General features: G+C 51.2%; 1 protein-coding gene across 1 annotated transcript; it reads right to left on the bottom strand.

The window, feature by feature from the left end:
- Positions 1 to 14,617: 14,617 nt before the first annotated feature.
- LOC100338129 (serine/threonine-protein kinase MARK2) lies at positions 14,618 to 22,618 on the bottom strand. The gene is made up of 3 exons (XM_002709582.4): positions 15,319 to 22,618; positions 15,151 to 15,213; positions 14,618 to 15,044 (listed from the first exon to the last, which is right to left on the bottom strand). The coding sequence occupies exons 1-3, from the start codon at positions 16,400 to 16,402 to the stop codon at positions 14,725 to 14,727; spliced, it is 1,467 nt and encodes a 488-aa protein (XP_002709628.1). The 5' UTR covers positions 16,403 to 22,618; the 3' UTR covers positions 14,618 to 14,724.
- Between the last annotated feature and the right edge of the window lie 790 nt (positions 22,619 to 23,408).

Genomic DNA, 23,408 nt, shown 5'->3' with positions numbered 1-23,408 from the left:
TCCACAAGGAGCGAGCAGAAAAAACACTGTTCCTCCAGGATCTACACAAGGCTGTGAGTCTCAATCCTCCCAGTCCCTCTGTCACTACCAGACCTGAGGTGCACTAGCGCCCCTGGGAGTCCATGATGGAATCACATCAGCTTTCAATCCCTGATAGGACAGTTTTTCATTCAATGCAAAATCAGATAGACAATTCTCATCGAAATGAAACAATAGTGGCTTCATTGTGTGTACAAATGGTACACGACTGATAGTATCACAATCTTTTGTTGATGTAGAATAAATGGAAAGAAATTGAATAGAACTCCTTATCTCATAGATCTTTTTTTAGTGATCAGGGCAAATAAGCAAGCATATGTTTCATACCTGCTCCCATGTGCCTCAAGTGAGATCCTCCCTGGACACTGCCATTGCTGGGGGCACGTGGTCAGTGGGTGTCCAGGTCCACCTAGTGCATCCTGCTGTCTCGGGCAGAGGCAGAGTTAGAGGCAGAGGGGACGAATCGGGCAGTTCCACACTGTGTCTCCTGAAAAGATACACTAATTGTAGTCTCAGTAATGGTCAGATGGCCAAATAGTCCTTCCATTGAGGAAAAAGCTTCTTAAATTTCTCAAATTGCTGTAGCATGAAACCAGCCAACACAGAGGTCAGTGGAAGAATCAGTGCCAGACACTGGATGTAAAAATAATAGAGCCCACAGCACTGCGGCACAGCAGGTTAAAGTTATGGCCTGAAGCACCGGCATTCCATATGGCGTGGACTCAAGTCTCAGATGCTCCTCTTTTAATCCAGCTCTCTGCTATGGGCTGGCATAGCAATAGAAGATGGCCTAAGTCTCTGGGCCCCTGAACCCAGATGGGAGACCCAGAAAAAGCTCCTGGCTCCTGGATTGGGATCGAATCAGCTCTGGCCATTGCAGCCATTTGGGGAGTGAACCAGCAGATGGAAGCCCTCTCTTTCTGTCTTGACTTCTCTCTGTAACTCTTTCAAATAAATGAAATAAATCTTAAAAAAACCCTAGATCCCAGTTTTAGCAGGGTGTTTTGTACTGTGGTGAATACTTATTTTTAATAAATATAATTTAGATAATTTTTATAAATGATAACATTTTCCATGTTTCAACATATTTATTTACTTGTAAGACTGGGCATTGGAGAGAGGCAAAGCCGGGAGGGAGTGGGGAGTTCTGTAAGCTTGTCTATCGACAAATGGCTGTAACAGTGAGTTCCTGGCCAAACAGAAGCCCAGAGCCAGAACTGCCCCTGGTCTCCCCTGTGGGAAAGGAATCCAAGAACTTGGGCCATTTTCTGCTGCCTCTCAGGGTGTGCATTAGCAGAAATAGGGATCAGAAGTGGAGCAGTGGGGATTCAACCCAGTCTCTGATGTAGGCTGCTGGCATTGCAAGTGGCAGCCTTATCCTTGTGCCATGATGCCAGCCTTCCCTCCTCTCCGGATTTCATTCTTTTTTATTTTATTTGAAAGTCAGTTTACAGTGAGAGGCATAGACAGAGAGAGAGAGAGAGAGAGACAGGTTTCCACACAGTGGTTCATACTCTAGATGGCTGCAATTGCCGGAGCTGCACTGATCCAAAGACAGGAAACATGAGCTTCTTTCGGGTCTCCCACATGGGTGCAGGGGCCCAAGGACTTGGACCATCTTCTACCGCTATTTCTGGCCTTAGAGGAGTGCTGGATCAGAGGAGAGCAGGCAGGGCTAGAACCAGTGCCCATATGGGATGCTGCCACTTCAGGCCAGTGCTTTAACCCTCTGAGCCACAGCGCTGGCCCCTTCTCCGGATTTCTTAAAAAAAAAATGTGAACATTTCTGGACAGGGGAGCAAGCAAAGTTATTTTTCTGGATGTTTCTCAGAACTATGGAGATTCCTTGAAACTCAAACTTCTGTTTTCCTCTTGCATCCTTGACTCAGAACTCTGGCTGCAGATGAGAGAGCGCACAAGTGTGATCTCTCCTCTAAGCACCTGCATTCTCCTTCTGAGTCCTGGTCTCTTTCTGGCAGCCGCTTATTCTGAGGATGCTTATTCTGATCAGTTTCAGAGCTGAGTGTGGGACAGAAGTTTCATCTCTCAGAGACCATCTCCCTGGTGCGGTGGTCTGCCTCGAGGGGACGGTGTGAGGGCATCAGAGGACAAACAGGTAAAGACACTGACCTCAGCCTTAAAGTGTTCACTATTCATTGGAAAAGCGACTTTCTCCTCCAGAATCCCAATGTAATCATGAATAGATAATGCTATCTTGTCTTCCAGGTCATTTAAAGTATTTGAAAGTGTCCCTCAGTGACTCTGGGATGTGATGTCTCCCGGTAGAAGCATGTGCACTGCAGGCAAACTTGTGCAGCCCTGGTTTGAGCTGGGTCAGCTGGAGGATGAGTGTGGTCTCTGTGTCTCTGTTTCCCTCCTCAGGTGCCACATTTGCCCAAGCCGTGCTGACCCATACTCCATCCCCTGTGTCTTCATCTGTGGGAGGCACAGTCACCATCAATAGCCAGTTCAGTCAGAGTGTTAATAGTAACAACTGGCTATCTTGGTATCAGCAGAAACCAGGGCAGCCTCCCAAGCTCCTGATCTATCTGGCATCCACTCTGGCATCTGGGGTCCCAAATAGGTTCAAAGGCAGTGGATCTGGGACACAGTTCACTCTCACCATCAGCGGTGTGCAGTGTGACGATGCTGCCACTTACTATTGTCTAGGCGGTTATAGTAGTAGTGCTGATTCCACAGTGATACAAGCCCTAAAAATAACCCCCCAGGAAAGCAGAAGTGTGAGGCTGGGCTGTCCCAGCTGCCCCTCCTGGGCCCCATCTGCTGAGAGTGATTCTCAGAGCAGCCAGGCTTGAAGGTCCTGCAGGGTCAGGTGGAAGGGGCCAGGGTGACTCCTCTGAGGCTCCCTCCTTTCCTCTTCCCAAGTCAGGTTAATTGGCTGGTGATGATTCTTCCCTCTACTCATCTGGATGATGGCCAGTAGGTATGGGAGCAATGGAATTATCATCTTGGCGAGTCAGTTCAACCGAGGGGGTTGATGGGGTTGGCGGTGGCCTTCCAGGTGTTCTCAGCCGCAGGAAAAGAGGGAGTTGTTTTAGGTGGGTATAGACCGCCACCTAGCGTCAGAGGGGAGATTGACAAAAATCCCAAAACAAACCCTGGCAAACTGCCTCTGGGGAGGCAGCTTCTTTTAGGAACTGGACCTTCATATTGTCTCCTTCACATGCCACAAATCAGTAAACTCTCCTTTGAGCAACTTCAGTCGAGCCTGTTGAGTGACACCCCAAGTGAGAAGACCTCTTGTGTCTGCTAACTCCCCTTGTCTGCTGGCTCCCACGCTTTCCTGTCCATCTGCCTTCCACCATGGGTGATGCACCACCAAGATCCTTGCCAAATGCTGCTCCCAGGAGCTTGGACATGTGAGCCTCTAGAGCTGGAAGCCAAGTACATTTCTGTCCAGCAGCAGTTATTGCGTCTGGGGTAATATGCTACAGCAATACACAATGCATGGACAACGCTCACACTCATGCTTAAGAGATCCTGCATTCCAGCTCTGGTTCTGATGAGGATTCCCTTTTAAAATTTCAGATCCTGAAAGCAAAACTGCTGATGCAGCCCTGGAGCAGAGGTGTAATAAGCTCAGAAGAGTCCAAGAATCAGGGTCCTGAAGAACAAGTTGCATCTTTTGGAACAACTACAAGAGCTTCTGGATTTCTGTTTCGAAGCTCATGCTTTGCTGATAACACTCTTGCACCTTTGGTTTCAGATCTTTATTTAGATTTATTTACTTTTTAATAAGAGCTGTGTGTCTCGGGGCTGGTGTTGTGGCATAGCAAGTAAAGCCACCACCTGTGACGCTAGCATTCCATGTGGATGCCAGCTCCTGTCTCGGCTGCTCCTTTTCCATCCAGCTCCCTGCTAATGTGCCTGGGAAAGCAGCAGAAGATGGACCAAGTGAGTCAGCACCTGCATCCCCATGGAAGACCTGGTTCCTGGCATTAGCCTGGCCCAGCCCTGGCCATCGAGGTCATTTGTGGGAGTGAACCAGTGGGTGGAAGATCCCTTTCTTTCTGTCTCTCCCTCTCTTTCTCTGTAACTCTGCCTTTCAAATAATTAAAATAAATCTTAAACAACAACAACTGTGTGTCTTTCCTTTTTGGTCTCATCCTTGGTAGGCAGTACCACTCCCAGTTAAAGTCTGACTTACTTAGGTTAGATGTCCTTTATTCTAGCGAAATGAAGAATATTTAGATGTATGTCAATGCATTTTTTGTTTAGACCGATGCATTAAAAGTGGATTTATAATTTAGTACTTTCTCAGAAGAAACCATGCTGTAAGTAGACATTGAATTACGTGGCCAGCTCCCAAAGACCCATTCAATGCATAGAGTACCTTCTGGTATTACCTAACTGCAGGGCAGTTTCTAACATGATCAGCCGGCAGCATTTTAGACAAGATAGATAAAGGAAATTACCTTTATGATTTTGGGGGTAAAGTGAGGTTTCTGGAACAGGAAACAAAAAGCATGCATTTTAGAGAGACAAGATGCTTTTCATAATCCACCCGACTCCCTGACAGTTGGAGAGCTGGATCCCAAATCATCACCATCACCATCATCAGCAACAGTTTTCTTATTTACACAGTGATTTACTGCTTCAGAGCACTTTTCCATACTTTATTCCGTTTACAGCTTCTAACAAATTTGGCTTAAACAAGAGGGGGCTGAGGCTCAGAGAGAGATGACTCATCTTCTGAGATCCCACAGTCACACGGGCGCAGAGCTGGGATTTGACCCCAGGATCATCCAGTGCTCACCTTCACCACAGCAGAACCCTGACTTCCAGGTCAAGAACCAGCTCATTTTGGCAGCACTGATCCCGCGAGAACTGCTTGATTTTCTGCTCAGTGTCCTGCACCGCGCCTCCTTCCATGCTCTGTGAGGTTGAAGGTTGTGCCACGGTGGCACGCGCTGTGTCCAAGGGTCTCTTACGGATCTTGGGAGGGTTCCATCTGCAGGACCAGGATGCTCCTGGCATTGAATCCACTCTGCTTTACCCAGAACTGAAAGGGGCGCCTCCCAGACTTTCTTCAAGGGGCTGAAGGACTGCAGAAAGGGGTAGAGAGAGGGGCGGACGTTTCCCCTTCTGTTTGCACCCTCCGTGGGCTGCTTTCGCCTCACAAGTCAGCTCTGAACCAGCTGCAGGTGAAAACTGAGCTCGTTTCCACCTTTAACGTTTAAACTGGAACCAAGACTTCTCTGGAGTTTGCTCTTCCTGTTGAATGCTGCCTAGACAAGGAGCTGAGAGACAGTTCAGGTGTCCACTAGGGCCTCCCACAAAGTGTCCTCCTGGGACCTTCCCAGAATACCCTGGAGGTCATCTCCTGCTGAAGCCAGGGGGTGCTGACTGCACAAGGATCAGGGGCCCAGTGGTTTGCGCTGAACAAGAAGGGTCTTGGGGCTTGGAATCGACTGAGATCTTTATTTTCAAAGAGCAAAGCCATGTGTCCCCTTCCTTGTTTATTTCTTTATATCTAGGTGAGCCATTACCTCATAGGGTGGAGGGCGTCTTTCAAAAGGTGTTTTTGAGGCTGGGGGAGGGGCAGGTGTGTGGTGCAGTGGTGAGTTGCTGTCTGGGATGCCCACATCCCATCCCAGAGTCCATGGCTTCAAGCATTGGCTCTGATTCCAGTTCAGCTTCCAGCTAATCATCTCCCTGGCAGCAGATGATGGCTCAAGTACTTGAGTCTTTCCACACCAGAGAATGGGATTGAGTTCTAGGCTCCTGGCTTCAGCCTGGCACAGTCCTGATGGTTGCAGGCATTTGGTGAGTGAACCAGTGGATGGAAGATCTCTGCCTCTCTGCCTTTCGAATAAAATGAAATGATAATCAATCAATAAATAATCATCTACAGAGGTTCCTGTATTGTCCAGGGCTTTGCTTTTTTCTTCTTCTCATGACTTCCTTTTAAAAAGCAAAGGATAATATGGTGAATACCCATTGACCTTAAAATGCCTCAATTGGGTGGGTGGGAGAGTGGTTATGGTTGGAACAATCACTATATTCCTAAAGTTGTACATATGAAATTTGTGTTCCTTAAATAAAAGGTTTATTTTTGAAAAGAATACCTCAGTTAGAGGCTGGGACTGTGGAGCAGCATGAAAGGCCACTGCCTGCAGTTCCGACATCCCATATGGGGGCCGGTTCACATCCCAGCTGCTCCACTTCCAGTCCAGATCTGCTATGGCCTGGGAAAGCAGTAGAAGATGGCCAAGTCCTTGGGCCCCTGCACCCTCATGGGGGATCCAGAAGAAGCTCCTGGCTTTTGTCTTTGCATCAGTGCAACTCCAGCCATTTTAGCCAATTGGGGAGTGAACCAGCGGATGGAAGTCCTCTCTCCCTCTCTCCCTCTCTCCCTCTGTCTCTCTCTCTGCCTCTTCCTCTCTGTACTCTTTCAAGTAAGTAAATAAATCTGTTTTAAAAATGCCTACATTGATGCCCATTTTGGAGGTAAAAAGAGACCCTATGAAATTAGGAAAACAAATGGTAAAGAAATTGGAACTCAGAGGCTAATCCTCAGCCTGCGGTGCCGGCACACCAGGTTCTAGTCCCGGTCAGGGCGCCGGATTCTGTCCCGGTTGCCCCTCTTCCAGGCCAGCTCTCTGCTGTGGCCCGGGAGTGCAGTGGAGGATGGCCCAAGTCCTTGGGCCCTGCACCCCATGGGAGACCAGGAGAAGCACCTGGCTCCTGCCTTCAGATCAGTGCAGTGCGCCGGACATAGCGGCTCTGGAGGGTGAACCAACGGCAAAGGAAGACCTTTCTCTCTGTCTCTCTCACTGTCCACTCTGCCTGTCAAAAAAATAGCCCTTGAAGAAAGGATTCCTACACTGATATCAGAAAGATCATAAATATGAAGGTTCCTCAAAACGTTTGTGGAAAAATAGAATTGAAATTTTGAGCTTAATTGGGTGAAAAAAATGTTTTGGTGGTAATTTTTTATGTCCATTGTAAGAAAACTATTCATGAACTTCAAAATTTCTCTTGCACAAAATAAACATTAGATTCCATTTTCCATGAGCTAGTCATGCTAGAAAAATGATTCCTCTATAGACCCTTAGTGTCATCATGACAGCTTGTCAATCTCCCCTCTGACGCTAGGTGGCGGTCTATACCCACCTAAAACAACTCCCTCTTTCCTGAGCCCCAACTCTGGAAGACACAGCTTCAGTCTCTTGCGCACTTAGCAGACGCCAAGCTCCTTCCGTGGAGGAGCTCCTGTCACTCCTGGAGGAGCCCGTGACGGGAGTTCCCAGATCCCCACGCGTGGGGAAATCGAGCCTCAGACAGGTGATGTGGCTGCCCAGAGCCCTGCTGCACGAAGAGCTGTGGTATGACTTGTTCCTTCTTTCTCCTTCTTCTTTTTTTAAATTTATTTCTTATGTTTTACTTTTGAAAGGGTTCGGGGCCGCCACTCGGGCTCGCGTCCTCGGCCGCGGTGGAAGTCGGGCAATGGCGGCGGGGGCGGCTCACCTGGACGCCCTTCTCCTCAGGGCTGCTGTGGACTTGGCGGGTGTTGTGGATCCTGCGGGGCGCCCTTTGGGCTGCGGGCCGGCTCCCTCTAGGCTTTGTATTCCTGAGGCCCACAGGCGCAGGCCCGAGGTCGGGGGTGGTCCTGTGCGTGGGGGCGCTCAGGCAGGGACGGCCCCGCAGGCTGCGGTCCCGGTCCCGGCTCCTGGTCCTTAGCTTTGCGGGCCGAGCTCCAGGCAGGCGGTGGAGAGGACGCTGCCATCCGATGGCGGCGGTGCCCTGTTAAACTTGGTGTGTCCCTGGGCCGGGTGCGGGGTGCATCTATCCTACACCTTCTCTTTTTGAGAGGCCCGACCTGCACCCTATGTGAGTCATTTCTGCGGGGCAGGGACGCCATCCTCGGGAGTCCTGAAGACTCCAGGAGGGCTGGAATCCTGTTTGGGATGCATTTAATCTGTGGGGAGTAGGCGTTCTCTGCTGAGCTTGCTTTTTCTTGGGGATGGTCGGGCTCTTCCCTGGGGATCGGGATAAAGGCCTGCACAGGTGAGGCTTGGGAGCAAGGAGCTGCTGAGCGCCCCATAGGTGTGGTGGAGCCCAGCGCCTACAACAGGCAGGGACCACTGCCCCGGCCCGCAAGGTGGGCGGCAGATTTCCAATGTCGGAGTTTTCACTATGTTGGAAACACCAAGGCCCTGGACAAGGCTGGAGTACCGAGGGCAGATTATACGTACAAGCATCGTGCTTTCTGTACTCTTTTGCAATCCAAGCCCAGTGCCAGGCAAGACACCCACCAGACTTCCTCCAGCAGCCAGTGGTAGGATGGGCGGGCCTGGAGCTGGCTGAGAGCCCAGGTGGCCAGCCTGAGGGGGAGGTCTGGGTGCAACAAGGTCACTGTCACTGCCAGCACACAGGCCAGCACCGCCAGACCAGTGAGATTGACAAGCATGAAGCTGGCCAGGAGCTCCAGCACAGATGAGGTTAGGAAGGCAGAGTGGCTGGGAGGGAAGAGACCACTTATCTCTAAAGGGAAGGCAAGCTGGGCTCCAGGAGACATCCCAGCCTTGTAAGCCTAGTGTGGTGTCCCAAGGCCAGGCAATGGGTCAGAGGAGGAGACCGGGAAGGGGTGGCAAAGGATGGGGCTGGGGTCGGGGTCGGGGCCGGGACCCAGGCTGGGGCAGTGTGGGGGCGGTGTAGGCTGGGCGCTGGTCCAGCAACGCAGGTGTCCCTGTCCCTACCTGGTCCCTGTCCCGTTCCTGGCGCTGTGCGTGGCGCCCAGAGGGAGTCAGTCTCCGCAAACCCAACCTCCTACTCCTCTGGGCGCCACCATCTTGTGTCTGAAGGGGTGGGGCAAAAGGCGTGACAAGGAGAGGCGCACGACGAACTCCGGCCAATCGGTGGGGCCAACCTGAGGGTCGCCAGCTGTCATTGGTCCGTTTGAACAGCGCTCAAATGGGAGGGGGCGGAGGCGTATTAAAATCTCGCCCCAGTTGGCAGGGTGATCCCTCCAAGGACATGCAGCATTGAACAGGTCCCAGCCTAGCCCCGCCGCCTAAAAGAGCCGGAACTTGGACTTGGCTAAAATCGGATGCCCTTCTTCCTCCTAGCCCGGAACCTGAGCTCCACAGGCTGCGGTCGGGGCTCCTCCTAGGTGTCCGGATCGGGCTCGCCGCCTGCTCTTCCTCACTCCATTCCTGGGTCCTGTCAGTGACGCCACGCCTACAGTGCGCAGTTCACACAAGGAACAGAAACACTGCCTGTTTCCAGCTGCTCGCGAGGCGAACATTGTCCCGGAGGTTCCACACTGCTGGTCCCAGCTTGCTTCTCCAGGTTTTTCCCGAATTCTCGCAGGATCTCCTGGTCCACAGACGGGAGGCAGCTCAGCTCCCTAGTGGGCGCCCAGCACTACATGCGCTCTAACTGCCGCTGGGGGTCTGCGCTCTGTGGGCTCTGGGCTCCTTCAGAAGCTGGCCATTTCCTAGATAATAGCCCAGACATGTTTGAGACGGTGTCCCGAATACAAGTCTGCTGAGAATCCCTGCGGGTTCTGCGTCAGCCCTCCGATGTTCAGCTGCGCCTTGATCAGCTTCCCAATGTCTGCTACATCAGACTGCAGAATTTCTACCCCCAGTGTGTCCAAGCTCTGAGCACAAAATGCTGATTTCTCCGAACAAAGGAAAGTAGAAGAAACACGAGTTTTGTCCATCGTCTGGATGGTGGTTATTGCTGCTGATGTTGTTATTGTCCCCCTAGACATTCTTTCCCCAATTCCTTTATTTAAATAAAACTTATTAGTCATTTTCACTTGAAAGGTAAAGAGACAGAGAGCAAGATCTTCTATGTGCTGGTTCATGGGGAGCCTGGAACTCAATCCCAGTCTCCCCTCCTGGCTGGCAAGGACCCAAGTACCTGAGCCATCCCCTGCTGCCTCCCAGGGTGCACATTAGCGGGAAGCCAGACTGGAAGCAGAGGCGTCAGGACTTGACCAGGCACTCCACTCTGGGATGCAGGCACGCTGGGCGGCAAATGCCCATGCCCCTGCCCCCAGTTGCACATCTTGGGGAACATGCGCTCCTTCCTTCCCAGATTCTGATCCCAGCAGCCTTACCCTCTCCTCAGGATTCTGACTTGCCTAGCGAGCTGATGCCACAGACGGCTTCCACCCCCAGCCCGCTCAGAGACATTGCCCTTCCCATCTCCTTTCTGTTCCGTCGTAGCCTCCTCTCTCCTGTGCAAGTGGATCTCTAAATCTGTATCTTCAGCCTGAAGCTCTCTTGCAAAGTTGAGGTTGCAACAGCTCCCCGGGGCATGGCCGCTCCTGGATGCGCCTGGTGCATCATGTGTCTGCACTTGAGCAAATAAGCAGCAGATCTGCACACCAGGAAGCGTGCAAAGGCCGTCTCTGTGTTGGTGGGACCCTCTACGAGAGGATTTCCATCAGCTGTAGACCCAGACCTCCCCTTGCAGTGAGCTGGGATTTTGCAAATGCAGAGCCACACTTTTTTTCTTGGAGAGCCAGAGGGGAGAGAGAGAGAGCACACTCCCACCCACTGGTTCACTCCTCAAATGTTCCCAGGAGTGAACAGGAGCTCAGTCCAGGTCTTCTGATTGCTTGGGTTTCGACTTAGATTCTTTCTTTCTTTCTTTCTTTCTTTCTTTCTTTCTTTCTTTCTTTCTTCTTTCTTTCTTTCTTTCTTTCTTTCTTTCTTTCTTTCTTTCTTTCTTTTTAAGATTTATTCATTTAGTTGATAGGCAGAATTACAGAGTGTGAGGGAGAAACACAGAGAGAGAGGGCTTCTATCTGCTGGTTCACTCCCTGAATGGCTGCAACAACGAGGGCTGGGCCAGGCTGAAGCCAGGAGCCTGGAGCTTCTTCCAGGTCTCCCAGCGGGTGCGCGGGCCTAGCACTTGGCCCATCTTCTGCTGCTTTCCCAGGTGCATTAGCAGGGAGTGGGGCAGCTGGGACAGAGCTGAGAGAGACAAAGGTATCTCCCTCTGCCTCTCAAGTAGATAAGGATAAATATAAACACTAAAAAAAAAAAAAGAAGAAGAAGAAGAAGAGGAATGTGACACTGTGGTGTAGCAAGTAAAGCCACCACCTGCAATGCTGGCATTCCATATGGGTGCCAGTTCATGTCCCGCCACTCCACTTCTGATGCAGCTCTCTGCTGTGGCCTGGGAAAGCAGTAGAAGATGGCTCAAGGCCTTGGGCCCCTGCACCCACATGCAAGACCCGGAAGAAGCTCCTGGCTCCTGGCTTCGGATCAGCACAGCTCCGGCGGTTGTTATCAGCTAGGGAGTAAACCAGCAGATGGAAGACCTCTCTCTCTCTCTCTGCCTCTCCTCCTCTCTCTGTGTAACTCTGACTTTCAAATAAATAAATATATCTCTTTAAAAATAAGAAGAAATCAATGTAGTATTTACAGTAGCAGCTGAGGAACATTTTGCAATTTTGCTTCCTATTTCTAAAAATTTGTAAACATGAGGGTCTAGATGAAGTGTGCTTGCATATTTAACTGGTCTCAGCCCTGATGTGACTTAAGGAAAGAATCGAGAGAAGAAACTACTTGCAGGCCTGTGTGAACCTGCAAGGCAGCACGTTAAGCCCCCCAGGGTGGGGCACCAGCTCCCATCTGATCTGGCTCCCTGCTAATGTGCCAGGGAAGTCACTGAAGATGGCTCAACTGCTTGGCCCCTGCCACCCATGTGGGAGACCCAGAGAAGTTCCTGGCTCCTCTCCCTCTCTCCTTCTCTGTCACTCTGCCTTTTGAATTAATAAATAAATCTAAAAAAGATCCCACTTATACTTTGATTTAAAAGATTGTCAAAGGCGAGTCTATGACAGTGACACCGGTGTGATTGGTTATATAAAGAGGAATGGGACAGAATTTTGGTCAAAAATTCAGAAGCACGTTTTGTGTCACATGCCCTCCATAACACACCGAACTTGGTAGGAGACATGGCCTGAGTGTATAGTGACGGCATCCTTTGCCAAAGTAAAAGGATTACATGTAATGTTCTGGATCTGGCCAAAGAAGGAACATCGTAGAGAAACCTCTCTATCCCAGGGCCAGTGCTGTGGCATAGTGGGTAAAGCTGCCACCCAGAAATGCTGGCATCCTACAATGGTGCTGGTTTGAGCCCCTGCTGCTCCACTGCCAGTCCAGCTCCCTGCTAATGTGCTTGGGAAAGCAGCAGATGGCCAAGTCCCTGGGCCCCTGTACCCACTCTGTACCCTGGAAGAATCTCCTGGTTCCTGGCTTTGGGTCAGTCCAGCTCCAGCAGTTGCGGCCATTTAGGGAGTGAACCAGCAGATGGAAGACCTCTCTCTCTGTCTCTCTTTAATTCTGTCTTTCAACTAAAGAAATAAATTTTAAAAAAAAAGCAACAAAGAAAGAAAGAAAAGCCTGTATCACACGTGACTTCATAACCACTTTTGGCTTCATAAAGGGAATGCTGGCCACATGCAGTTGAATCAAGTCGATTTACTTTAGACAAGAAGGCACCTGAAGAATAAGAAGAGTTCAGCCAAACAACACATTTGAAAATCATGGTCTCAACCAGAAAATAGAACTATTCTTGAATGTGTCCTGCCCACTGATACTTATTAGTAGTAATATTGACGAGTGGAGTTTAAGTTGGGTGTTTACTTTTGTAAATAAGAGATACACCAAGATGGATCTGTTGTTATTACCTGGAGTCCAAGGCTTAAATTGTGGTTCACTGGGGACGTGTTGTCCAGTCCATGGTCTGGTCAAGTGCATAATGACACCCGTCTACCATTATAGAATCCTACAGGATCGTTCACTGCCCCCAAATCCTCAGCACTCTGCCTGCTCCTCCCCTCCTCACCCTAAACAACCAGCAACCTCAGATCTGTTTACCACATCTCTCCTAGAACGCCTTAGGGTTGAAGTCACAGTATGCGACCTGATTCTCAGATTTCACATGGCATTCTCTCGCAGAGCAATATGGATTCAAGTTCTCCCCATGTCATTGCTAGCCCATGACTTTTTCAGGGCTGAATAATCTCCCACCATTTGGGTCTACCAGTTCACCATCCATTCAGCTGTTGGAAGACACCTTGGGTATTCCCAAGTTTGCGCAATTCTGAATAAAGCTGCTAGGAACATTCTTGAGTATTTGTATGGACATAAGTTTTCAATTCATTTGTGTAAATACAAAGGAGCAAGATGACAGCTTCATATGGATAATGAAGGAATGCTTGATTTTGTAAGAAATCATCAAACCGTCTTCTGAAGCGGCTGCACCAGGTTGCATTCCCACTGGCAGTGAGTAAGACTTCAGTTGGGCCACATACTCACTCACCTTTGGTGGTCTCCATGGTTTGGCTTCTGGTCATTCTAATAGGCAAGGAGTAGTGTCACACTATTGACCTAATTTGCAGTTCCCTGATGCCATGTGGTGTGGGCATTGTGATGTGTGATTGTTCACCATCCATATATCTTCTTTCCTGAGGTCTTTGGCCCATTCTTAAGCTGGGTTTCTTGTTTTGTCATAATTGAGTCTGAAGCGCTCTTTGTATGTTTTGGATAATAGTCCTTTTCCAGATATGTGTTTGCTTTTCTGCCCTGCACACAACTAAGAGCTCTGTCCCTTTAGGACAGCTCTGAGAAACTAGTCACTCAGGGGGGTGGTCCTGATAACCATGTAACTTTGCAGAGGCATGGCAAGTATGGCGTGACCACCTGCTCAAGCAGGAGCCCCCACAGCCCCAGTTCTGTGCCGGGAGCATTGTGAGCAGCAAAAGAGCTGTGATCCATCTTGGGGGAACATGCATGTAACCTCCCATCTAGAAATATGGTCATTCACTAAGCCCCACCTCCCCTTCTCAGGAACTTGGAAGAGAAGCTGACCAGGGGTGGAGGAAGGGCCGCATGCCAGTTTCCTTGAGGTGGAGGCAGGGGTCCTGTCTTCTCCAGGAGGCCTCCAGCCATCAATTCAGCTCCCCCAGCTTTGTGCGGGTGGCCTTATAGATGGTCAAGGTGCTAACATGGGTTTGGGGAGGGTTGGGTGCTACCAAGGGCCCTACTGACCGGAACACCTCACAGAGAATTCCAGGCACCTGGCCTGCCCCGTCCCCTACTGAAGCCGGGCTTCACACTGGGTGGGCTGGGAACAAAGCAGCATGGACATACTGCTCCCCTCCACATACAGCTGTTGGGCTGCAGAGCAGGTGGATCCCATACCCCAAGAGATCAGGTGCATGGCCCTCGGGGTAATGGGGTAGTGTTCTCCCTTGACAATGCAGGAGATGTTGGATGCGGACACTGACAACTCTGTTGCAAAGCACAGCTCTGTGGACTGGGACCTCCCTGCTGGGCCAGAGACCTCAGACCCCGACCCTCATGTGCCTGTGCCATGTGGACGCTGAGACTCTCCGTCCCTCTCCCCGGCCCAGCCTCTGGGAGGCGTCACTCTCTGCTCTACTTCTATGAGGTCACCCCTTCTGTGATCCCCAAATGGGTGAGATCGCCCAGCATTTGTCTTTCTGTGAGAGCCGCCCGTCTGTACCTCCATCACCTCTGCAAGGTGCACACAGGGACCCAAACGTCACACGGGACCAAAGCCATGCACACATGGTGAATTTTATTCATGAGAAGCATTTTCAAATGCTCAAGAAAAACGTTCAGTCAGCTCAGCCTGCGGATTGCTCCTGGTGACGGGGGCTGAGTGAGGCTACTGGGGGACCACTCTGCAGCAGCGGAGGCCAGGGCCGCTCCTTCGGGACCGCAGGACGCAGCACGCCCTCCGCAGGAACCCGAGGATCCTCCTGCCGACCCCGCGCCGGCCCTGCCTCTTGCCCTGGGCGCTGGCTGTGGTGCCTGTGGTGTCAGCAGTGGCTGCGGTCCCAGCCTCCTCGGGCTCACAGGCTGCTGCAGCATCTTCTGTCTCAGCAAGGTCCACAGGGCTCCTGGCACTGGGGCTGGAGGGCAATGCCTTGGAGGCTGGCTCAGGGGCTGCGCTGGGAGCAGGGTTCCGCTCCTGCTGTGGCTGGCCTGGTAGGAGAGAGTCAAGAGTGGGGTCTCCACGTTGGGCCTTGGGCTCAGCTCCTGGAGGCACCGAGGTGTCAGGGGCTGTGTGGGGAGAGGGGACAAGACTCACTGGAGGCCTCGGAGGAGTCGGGGGCTGGGCTGAGAGCTCGGCTCCGCTCCTGCTGTGGCTGGCCTGGTAGGAGAGAGTCAAGAGTGGGCTCACCTTGGGGGCTTTGGGCTCAGCTCCTTGAGGCCCTGAGGTGGCAGGGGCTTTGTGGGGAGAGGGGGCAAGACTCACTGGAGGCCTCGGAGTAGCTGCTTTGTGCGGAGGAAACGTAGTCCACGGCCATGCTGTCACAGGACACCGACACCAGAGACAAGCTGTCGTCCTCCATGGGGTGGCGCTCGCCACAACGTGAGGACTCGGGCAGGGACACGGGGCTGTGGGCCTGAGGGCCTGGCTGCCCCTCGGTCCCCTTGCCTGGCAGCAGTCCGAGGCCCGCCAGGTACTCCCTGGCCTCTGGGTCCCGGGGAACGCTCAGGGGCTGCAGCAGGGTGACCGCGTCCTCCTCGCCCTCCTGGGCGGCTTCTCGGCCGGGGCCGAACCACCAGTGGGTCCTGGCTTCCTCCGCACTCGGCCTCCCCGAGGCGTCGATGGTGAGCAGCCAGGCCAGCAGCTCCTGCAGGGCCGGGCTGACGGTACACGGCAGCACATAGCAGGCACACAGCACCGTGTCCTGCAGCTCCTCCGTGTCCTTGCCGCGGAAGGGCAGCGTGCCCGCCAGCATGGCAAACAGCACCACCCCCAGGCTCCAGACGTCTGCCTTAAATGCGTCGTAGGCCTCCCCGAGGAAAACCTCTGGTGCGCAGTACTCGGGGGTGCCCCAGAAGCCCCTTACCAGCGTGCCCTGCTCCAGCCTCAGGCTCAGCCCGAAGTCTGCCAGCTTGATGTTCAGGTGCTCGTCCAGCAGCAGGTTGCCCAGCTTGAGGTCCCGGTGCGCCACGTGCTGGGCATGGCAGTAGCTCACGGCGGCCAGCACCTGGCGGAAGAGGGCCCTGGCCTCGGCCTCGGCCAGGCCTCCCTGCTCCAGCACGTAGCGCTGGAGCGAGCCCCTGGTCGCCAGCTCCATGACCAGGAACAGGTGCGTCCTCGTGTGCCGCTCCTCCAGCAGCCGCACGATGTTGTCGTGCCGCAGGCTCCTCAGGATGGCCGCTTCCCCCTGCGCGGACAGCGCGCTGCTGGGAGAGCAGTCTCGCAGGAGGATCTTCACCGCCACGTACTTGCCCGACGCCAGGTGCCGGGCCAGCTTCACCAGGCCGCAGCCGCCCTGGCCGATCACCTCCACGAAGCGGAACCCGTCCAGGGGAGGATGGAAGGCCATGCTGCCGGCCACCTAACTACACTCTCTCGACTCCCTAAATCACGCGATGCACACTAGCTAATCACCGACCCTCACTGCACTACCTACAACACAAAGGGACCACGGGGGACTGACTACCCAGCTGACTAAGACACAGCAGCAGCTACACTCACTACTCTAAAGGCAAAGCCGCTAGACTATCTCAATAAAACAGAACACAACAAAGAGGAAAAGCCGCTAAATACTCTAATGCTGATGCTTCTGATCGTGCTAGCTGACTAGAGTGGGGGAAGCAAAAATAAACAAAAACTGCAAAAAAAGACCCACTGGGCAAAACAACAACGAGGAGGAAAACAACAAACTAAACAAAATGGGAAAAAGCAACAACCAAATAGACCCAGAAACAAACAACCAAGAAAAAGCACAAGCAACACCAACAAGCAGAAACGCTAGTTAGAGGGGTCCTAGTTACACAGATCACAAAAGAGTGCTCTCTGGGTAAGGCGGACGAAAATCTAGGCCCCCGCCGCCGCTATATATACTTTCTGGGGGCTCACCTCACATAGCAGCGCCTTGTGAGATCAGAGCAAGAAATGGACCAATCACAGCCCAGCCAGGGACTGAGTAATAATACGTCTTTCATAACAGTGGTGCCTTATGAAGTCAGAGCAAGAAATTGACCAATGGGAGCTGTAGTTCATCCACAGTGGTTTTCTCGAGAATCTGCCAATTAAATAAAAACGATACCCGGATACCGGAGAATCTGTGGCCTAGGTTGGTGATAGAGATTGATACTTAATATTTGAGAAACTCCAACCTGTAGATTGCTTCCGTGGCCTTCTCATTTCTGGTGTAAATATGATAATAAGTGTGTCTTTCGAAGACCTCCTAGTGTCTCCACGTAGTATATCCCCTCCTCTCCTTTACCCACTGAGTGATGTGTCTCAGAATGATGGAACAATCTCTCTGGCCTCGGTAAACTGGACAAGTGTTCTGTTGCCCAAGACACCATCAGGTACACAGTTCCCATCTCCAGAGCTGAGAGGAAGGTGGCTTTGTCACCCTTTTCCCCTAAGTCATCATCAGATTTCTCGGCAGAAACCCTGGAAGCCCAGAAGGTAGTGGGGTCCATGCAGTCCAAACATGGAAGGCCTAATCAGTGGCAGCCGAGAAAGCTACATCCCCCCAGACGGTCCTCTGCCTAGGAGGGAGGAATCGAGGCACTCCCAGACACTTGGGGATTGTGGGCTCCTGTAACAACAATGACCAAACTCCTGCCTCCTGGCTTCAGCCTGGCCAAGGCCTGGTGGTCATCTATGGGGTATATCAGAGGATGGAGGAGCTCGCTCTCTCTCTCTCTCTCTCTCTCTCTCTCTCTCTCTCTCTTTCTCTCTGACCAGCAATCTCTTTCCCCTGTTCACTCTCACTCAAATAGAATACAACTTAGAAAAAAAAGAGAGACTCCCTGCTTCAACTCCTCAGGACGTGCACAGCCTAGAAATGACGAGTCGATGGCTACATCACAGCATCGAATCTAGCTCCTTGGGACATCATCGTGCTGAACCCCAGGGCCAGTGTTTCTCCCGAGGAAGCAAGAACTTCATCTCAGGTAGGAAACGAGCCCGGTAATCCCCGCCCCCACACAGCAAGTGGATCGGTGTCTCCTGCAGTTCTTGAGGAGCCCCTAGGGCCCAGCACAGTCATGGGCCCCAGGAACAAGTAGTGGTCCCTTGGCACCGACTGTCCAAGCCTTCTTGGGAGAGAAACCCTCCCTGGGGAGATGACCCCTCCTTTAGGAAGCCCAGGGACATTGGGCAGTGTGATTTCCTGCAGTGCTGGTCTCTCCCTCAAGGCTAGGAGGAAAGAACCAGCACCCCAGGAATTCTCACTACAGTTTTATTAAATAAGCTGAAAAAACAATAGAGTATGAGAATTTGGGGACTGTTTAGCATAGAGCTCAGGTGAAAGCCCATCTCACTTAAAAGATCTGAGTTGTCTTTAGAGGCTTTTTGTTTTTATTGAGTTGAAAGGCAGAGTTACAGAGAAGCAGAGGCAGAGAGAGAGAGAGAGAGAGAGAAAGAAAAAGAGAGAGAGAGAGAGAGGTCTTCCATCTGCTGGTGCACTCCCCAGAGGGCTGCAACAGCAAGAGCTGGACTGATCAGAAGCCTGGAGCCAGGAGCTTATTCCTGTCTCCCCTGCCATCTTCTACTGCTTTCCCAGGCACTAGCAGAGAGCTGGGTCACAAGTGGAGCAGCCAGGCACCAAACCAGTGTCTCTATGGGATGCAGCACAGCAGGCTGCAGCTTTACCCATTATGCCCCAGCAATGACCCCAGACGTTTGACTTTTCTAAGGCAGATAAATAAAGATGAAACACAGGGTACTTCCAAAATTTCACGGAAAATATACAATTCAAAGCTTATTTAGGTAAAAAGCAGTTTTGAACCTGTGATAATTTTTGTTTAACAAAGTTCTACTGTGAACTTTGGCAGCAAACATGCTGTCCTTTAATTCCTTTTCCATGAGGTTTTCCAAGCCCCTTCAGGTAACCCATTTGAGGAAAAACTGTTCCCATACATTCTGAAAAGCAGCACCCGTAAGGACGAGAGACACCACCAGCTCTCATTCTCATCGCTCCTCCCCAGTGCTGGTGGGAGCCTTGCAGACCCACCTGGTTCTAGAAATCCATCTCCCCAGAGGTGTGTGATGGCCCTGAGGACTCTGTGTCCCCCGGCTCTTCTCAGCAGTAGCCTGAACTTGCTGTGGAAAGCCCTATCTTGTCCAAGCTGGACTAAAAGGAGGGGGCAGAATCTGTGTGGGCACTGCCTCAAGAATTCAATTCATGTAAATCCCAAAGGAAACTCCTAAGAAAATGTCTTATTAGACTGTTTTTATTTTTAATATTTATTTGAGGGCAGAATGAAAGATACAGGGAGACAAACATAAACACACACACACACACACACACTGAGAGAGAGAGAGAGAGAGAGAGAGAGAGAGAAATTGTCCATCCATGGTTCACCTGCCACACCCCACACAAATGGCTACCATGCCTGGACTAGGCCATCTGAAAGTAGGTACCCAAATTCCATCCAGGTCTTCCCAGAAGGAGGCAATGCCCCAGGTGATTGGACCATCTTCCTCTGCCTTCCCAGGCATGTTAGCAGGGAGCTGGATCAGAAGCAGAGCAGCCAGGACCCAAACCAGCCTCCCAATATGGGATGCCAGTGTCTCAGGCAGCAGCTTTACTGCTATGCCACAGTGCTGGGGCCCAGGGTTCTTTAAGATTTATTTATTTGAAAGGTCAAGTGTCAGAGTTTGATCTTCTATTCTCTGCTCACTCCCCACATGGCCCCTTTGGCAAGGGTGAGCTGGTTTCAAGCCAGAATCTAGGGGGCTGTCACTGTGGCATAATGGGTTAAGCCAGCGGTGCAGTGCTAGCATCCATTTGGGTGCTGGTTTGAGTCTCAGCTGCTTCACCCCAGATTCAGCTCCCTGCTAATGGGCCCAGGAAAGCTGCAAAAGATGGCCCAAATGTTTAGGCCACTTCTCCCATGTAGTAGACCCGGAAATCTCCTGTTCCAGGCTTTAGGCTGGCACAGCCTTGGCCACTGTAGCTCTTTGGGAAATGAACCTACAGATGGAAGATTCTCTCTCTCTCTCTCTCTGTTTGTGTGTGTGTGTGTGTGTGTGTGTGTGTCTCCCTGTATCTTTCATTCTGCCCTCAAATAAATAATGACTTTTGGGGTCATTGCTTTGGCATAATGGGTAAAGTTGCAGCCTACTGTGTCGGCATCCCATATGGACACTGGTTTGAGCACTGGCTGCCCCACTTCTGATCCAGCTCTGTGCTATGGCCTGGGCAAGCAGTAGAAGATGGCCCAAGTCCTTGGGCCCCTAGACCCACATGGAAGACCTGGAAGAAGCTCCTGGCTTTGGATGGGACCACCTCTGGCCATTGCAGCCATTTAGGGAGTGAACCAGTGGATGGAAGACCTCTCTCTCTCTCACTCTCTCTCTCTCTCTCTCTGCCTCTCTGTAACTCTGCCTTTCAAATAAATAATCTTTAAAAAATATCTTAAAAAATAAAAATATTAATTACTCTGTCTAGACTTTTTTTTTTGCATCCTTTGTGTTGTAACAATGTGGTCTGAGGTTCAGAGAGAAGAGTAGCATCTAAGCCTGTGATTAGACTTCTAGTGAGCCTGAGGCCTTGGCCTGCGACCTCCACGTCCATGCTCCAGTCTCTCTTCCCTGGGTGAGACAAGAGGACAGAGGAGAGCAGAGTTGGGACACATCTCTTCTGACACGAGAAAGGCTAGAGAGATCTAGATCTATTTCCTGTCAGCAGCCGTAGAACCCCAGTTGGTTACTGTCTGCTAAGATGATGTCTCTTCAGAGCAGAGTTTTTATTGAGGAGGAGACTGGAATTCTGTGGGCAGAGGAGGGGGCCCTCAGCAAGTTCAGGAAATGCATGTTAGGAAACAAGGAAGCAAGGGATTCAAAGTTCTGTCACCAAAATAAACAATTCTTTCATCCCATTTCTCAACAAACTTTTGGAAGTAACTTTGTATTTCGTAAGGGTTGCATTTTCCCTCCCCCTTGAGCTGGAAGTCTGGAGGTATTTTCCTCTGATTTCACCCTGAGCAGCTGGTGGGGGCTGATGGAGGTGAAAGTCATGGAAGCCTGAGGGACTCCATGAGCTGGCTCTCTGGGTGTTAACCCTCAGGCTTCCTCACTAAGCCCACAGCAGTTCACCAGCCACCCTCTGAGTTTCCTACCCACATCTCAGCTCCGGCAGAGGCCTCTGCTCTGTGAAGCTGTGATTGTCTGCATTTGCCAGTCATGCCAGTGCTTGGAGAAGTGTTTTGCCAATTGGTTTATTCTCCGAGGGATCAAAGGAGAGTGGTTGATTTTCGGTGTGACTGGCTGTTCCCCTTTCTGTGATGCCGGCAGTGTATATGTTGGCACACAGACGGGAAGGCTTTTGGTGCCCTCTTTTACACTGGAAATTGAACTTTACTTGTTTCTTCTTGCAAGTAGCTCCTTCCCCAGCCCTTTTCTTGAACAGAAGCAGAGAGATGTTCTCAGGAAGTCCTCCTCTTTTGGAAAGGCAGGATGCCACAAATCGCTCGGGAATAAGGTGCTTCCTAGAATCAACGTTGTGTCGGTCACAGAGCAGCAGTGAGTTTTCGTTTCCTGGTCTTCCTGGCCAGTGGGTTTTGATGCCAGGCCTGTCCTCCCAGGCTGAGATGTGGATGCAGGCGATTTGCCTAAGATCCAAAAACTTAGTGTCTGGAGTCAGAAAGCCCATGGGCCAGAAGGAAGGGAAAGAAAATCCACTTCAGCTCGATGACCAAGGACAACTTTGATTTTAGGAGGTGCCTCACTCCTGAGCGATTTGTGGCATCTTACTTGCAATGTTTATTTTTCAGTTATTTTCACCTCCTTGAAAGGTAGAGTACAGGTACTTGGAGAGAATGAGAAAGAGATGGAAGAGAGCTTCTATCCCGTGATTTACCCTCCCCCACCCTCCAAATACCTACAGCAGCCAGGCCTGGGCTAGGGCAAAGCCAGGAACCCCAAGCTCCATCTGGTTCTCCTACATGGGTGGCAGAGATCTGAGCACTTGGAGCCATCATCTGCTGCCTCCCAGGAGGCATTAGTAGGAAGCTGTATTGGAAGCAGAGTATTCAGGACTCCAACTGGCATGCTGACATGGGATGTGGTTGGCCCAAGCAGCAGCCGAACCTGCTTTGCCACAGTATCCACCCACCATCCTACATTTAAAAAGGAGGAGGACTTTCTACGTACATCTTTCTCTCTCTCTTTTTGTTCAGGGAAAGGGGTGGTAAGGGATTATTTGAAGGAAAAACAACAAAGTTAGACTATAATTATACAAAAGGACTAACACACTTCCTGTTTGGGGACCAGTATATATGACATGTGGTGCTTATCATTCCCAGCAACACAACAGAAAAAAAAAAACTTGAAAAATCAAAACTTCTTCTTTGATCTACCAAAAAGTTGAAATCGTGGGCAAACCAGTCCGCTAGACATTTTTAATCCCTGATCCAAAATGCAACGCCCTTTCCTTACCTGAAGCCCTCTGAAGGACCAGGGGGTCTCACAAATTAGTGTCCATTCTCCTGAAGCCCATGACCCAACCCACTGCCCTGCCCCCCACCATGAATGACCAATATTCTTGCTCAACTCCCAATGGCTCAACACCCCAAACATTCCAAGCCAACTGCCTATGTGACAGTTGCACCAAGAAGTAGCATTGCCTTCAACTGACAAAGCTGGGTCAGGAGCAGTTAGGAGTCATCAACGGGGACAGCAGCCTGCAGATCTAGGGCTCAGGTGGTGCAGTGCAGTCTACAAGCTCCTGTTGCCTTGTTGACCAAAGATAGCAGCAGCTGGAAGGCAGTCTGGCTGAGAAAGGGCAGTGGCTGCACCAGCTCAGAGTGTGAGCCTCCCTCTTGTGTCCGTTCTCCCCAGAACCCAGTCTCTGCTGTGCACACTGTAGTCGTCACTCAGCAGTCTCCTCACAGGCTCCATTCCCACAGGGCTTGCAGGGGAGTCCCAGGCAGGAGTATTTGTGGTTTTGTTGGCTCAGATGCCCATTTGGATCTGTTGAAGTCCTCACGGGCCCTGGCACTAGATTTCCTAGAGCAGATCGCTTTTCTTATGACTTCTGTATCTGCTCTTTTCTTGTACCTGTGAGCCATGATCCTAGAGAATACATTTGAGACAGAAACAACTGTTGGCCTGTTGGTAGCAGAAGACTACGGAAAGGTGTCCAGTTTTCCAACATGCCACTTCTGTTCTCTTGTTCATCCACTGCTAGGGAAGCAACCAAGTTGGGTTCAGACAGAGGGATTTTACAGTGTGGTGTACACTCAGGATGCTGCTGGGCTGCTCAAAAGGAATATGCACTACTGAGAGACACTCACAGAAAGGCAGCCAAGCACAGTGACCGGGAGCCTGGGCTCAGACCTCATGGAGAAGACACGTGAACTTAGGAA

This window comes from Oryctolagus cuniculus, chromosome 2 (genome assembly GCF_964237555.1).
Source record: "Oryctolagus cuniculus chromosome 2, mOryCun1.1, whole genome shotgun sequence".
Lineage (NCBI taxonomy): Eukaryota > Metazoa > Chordata > Mammalia > Lagomorpha > Leporidae > Oryctolagus > Oryctolagus cuniculus.
This window is presented reverse-complemented; position numbering and strand designations above follow the sequence as displayed.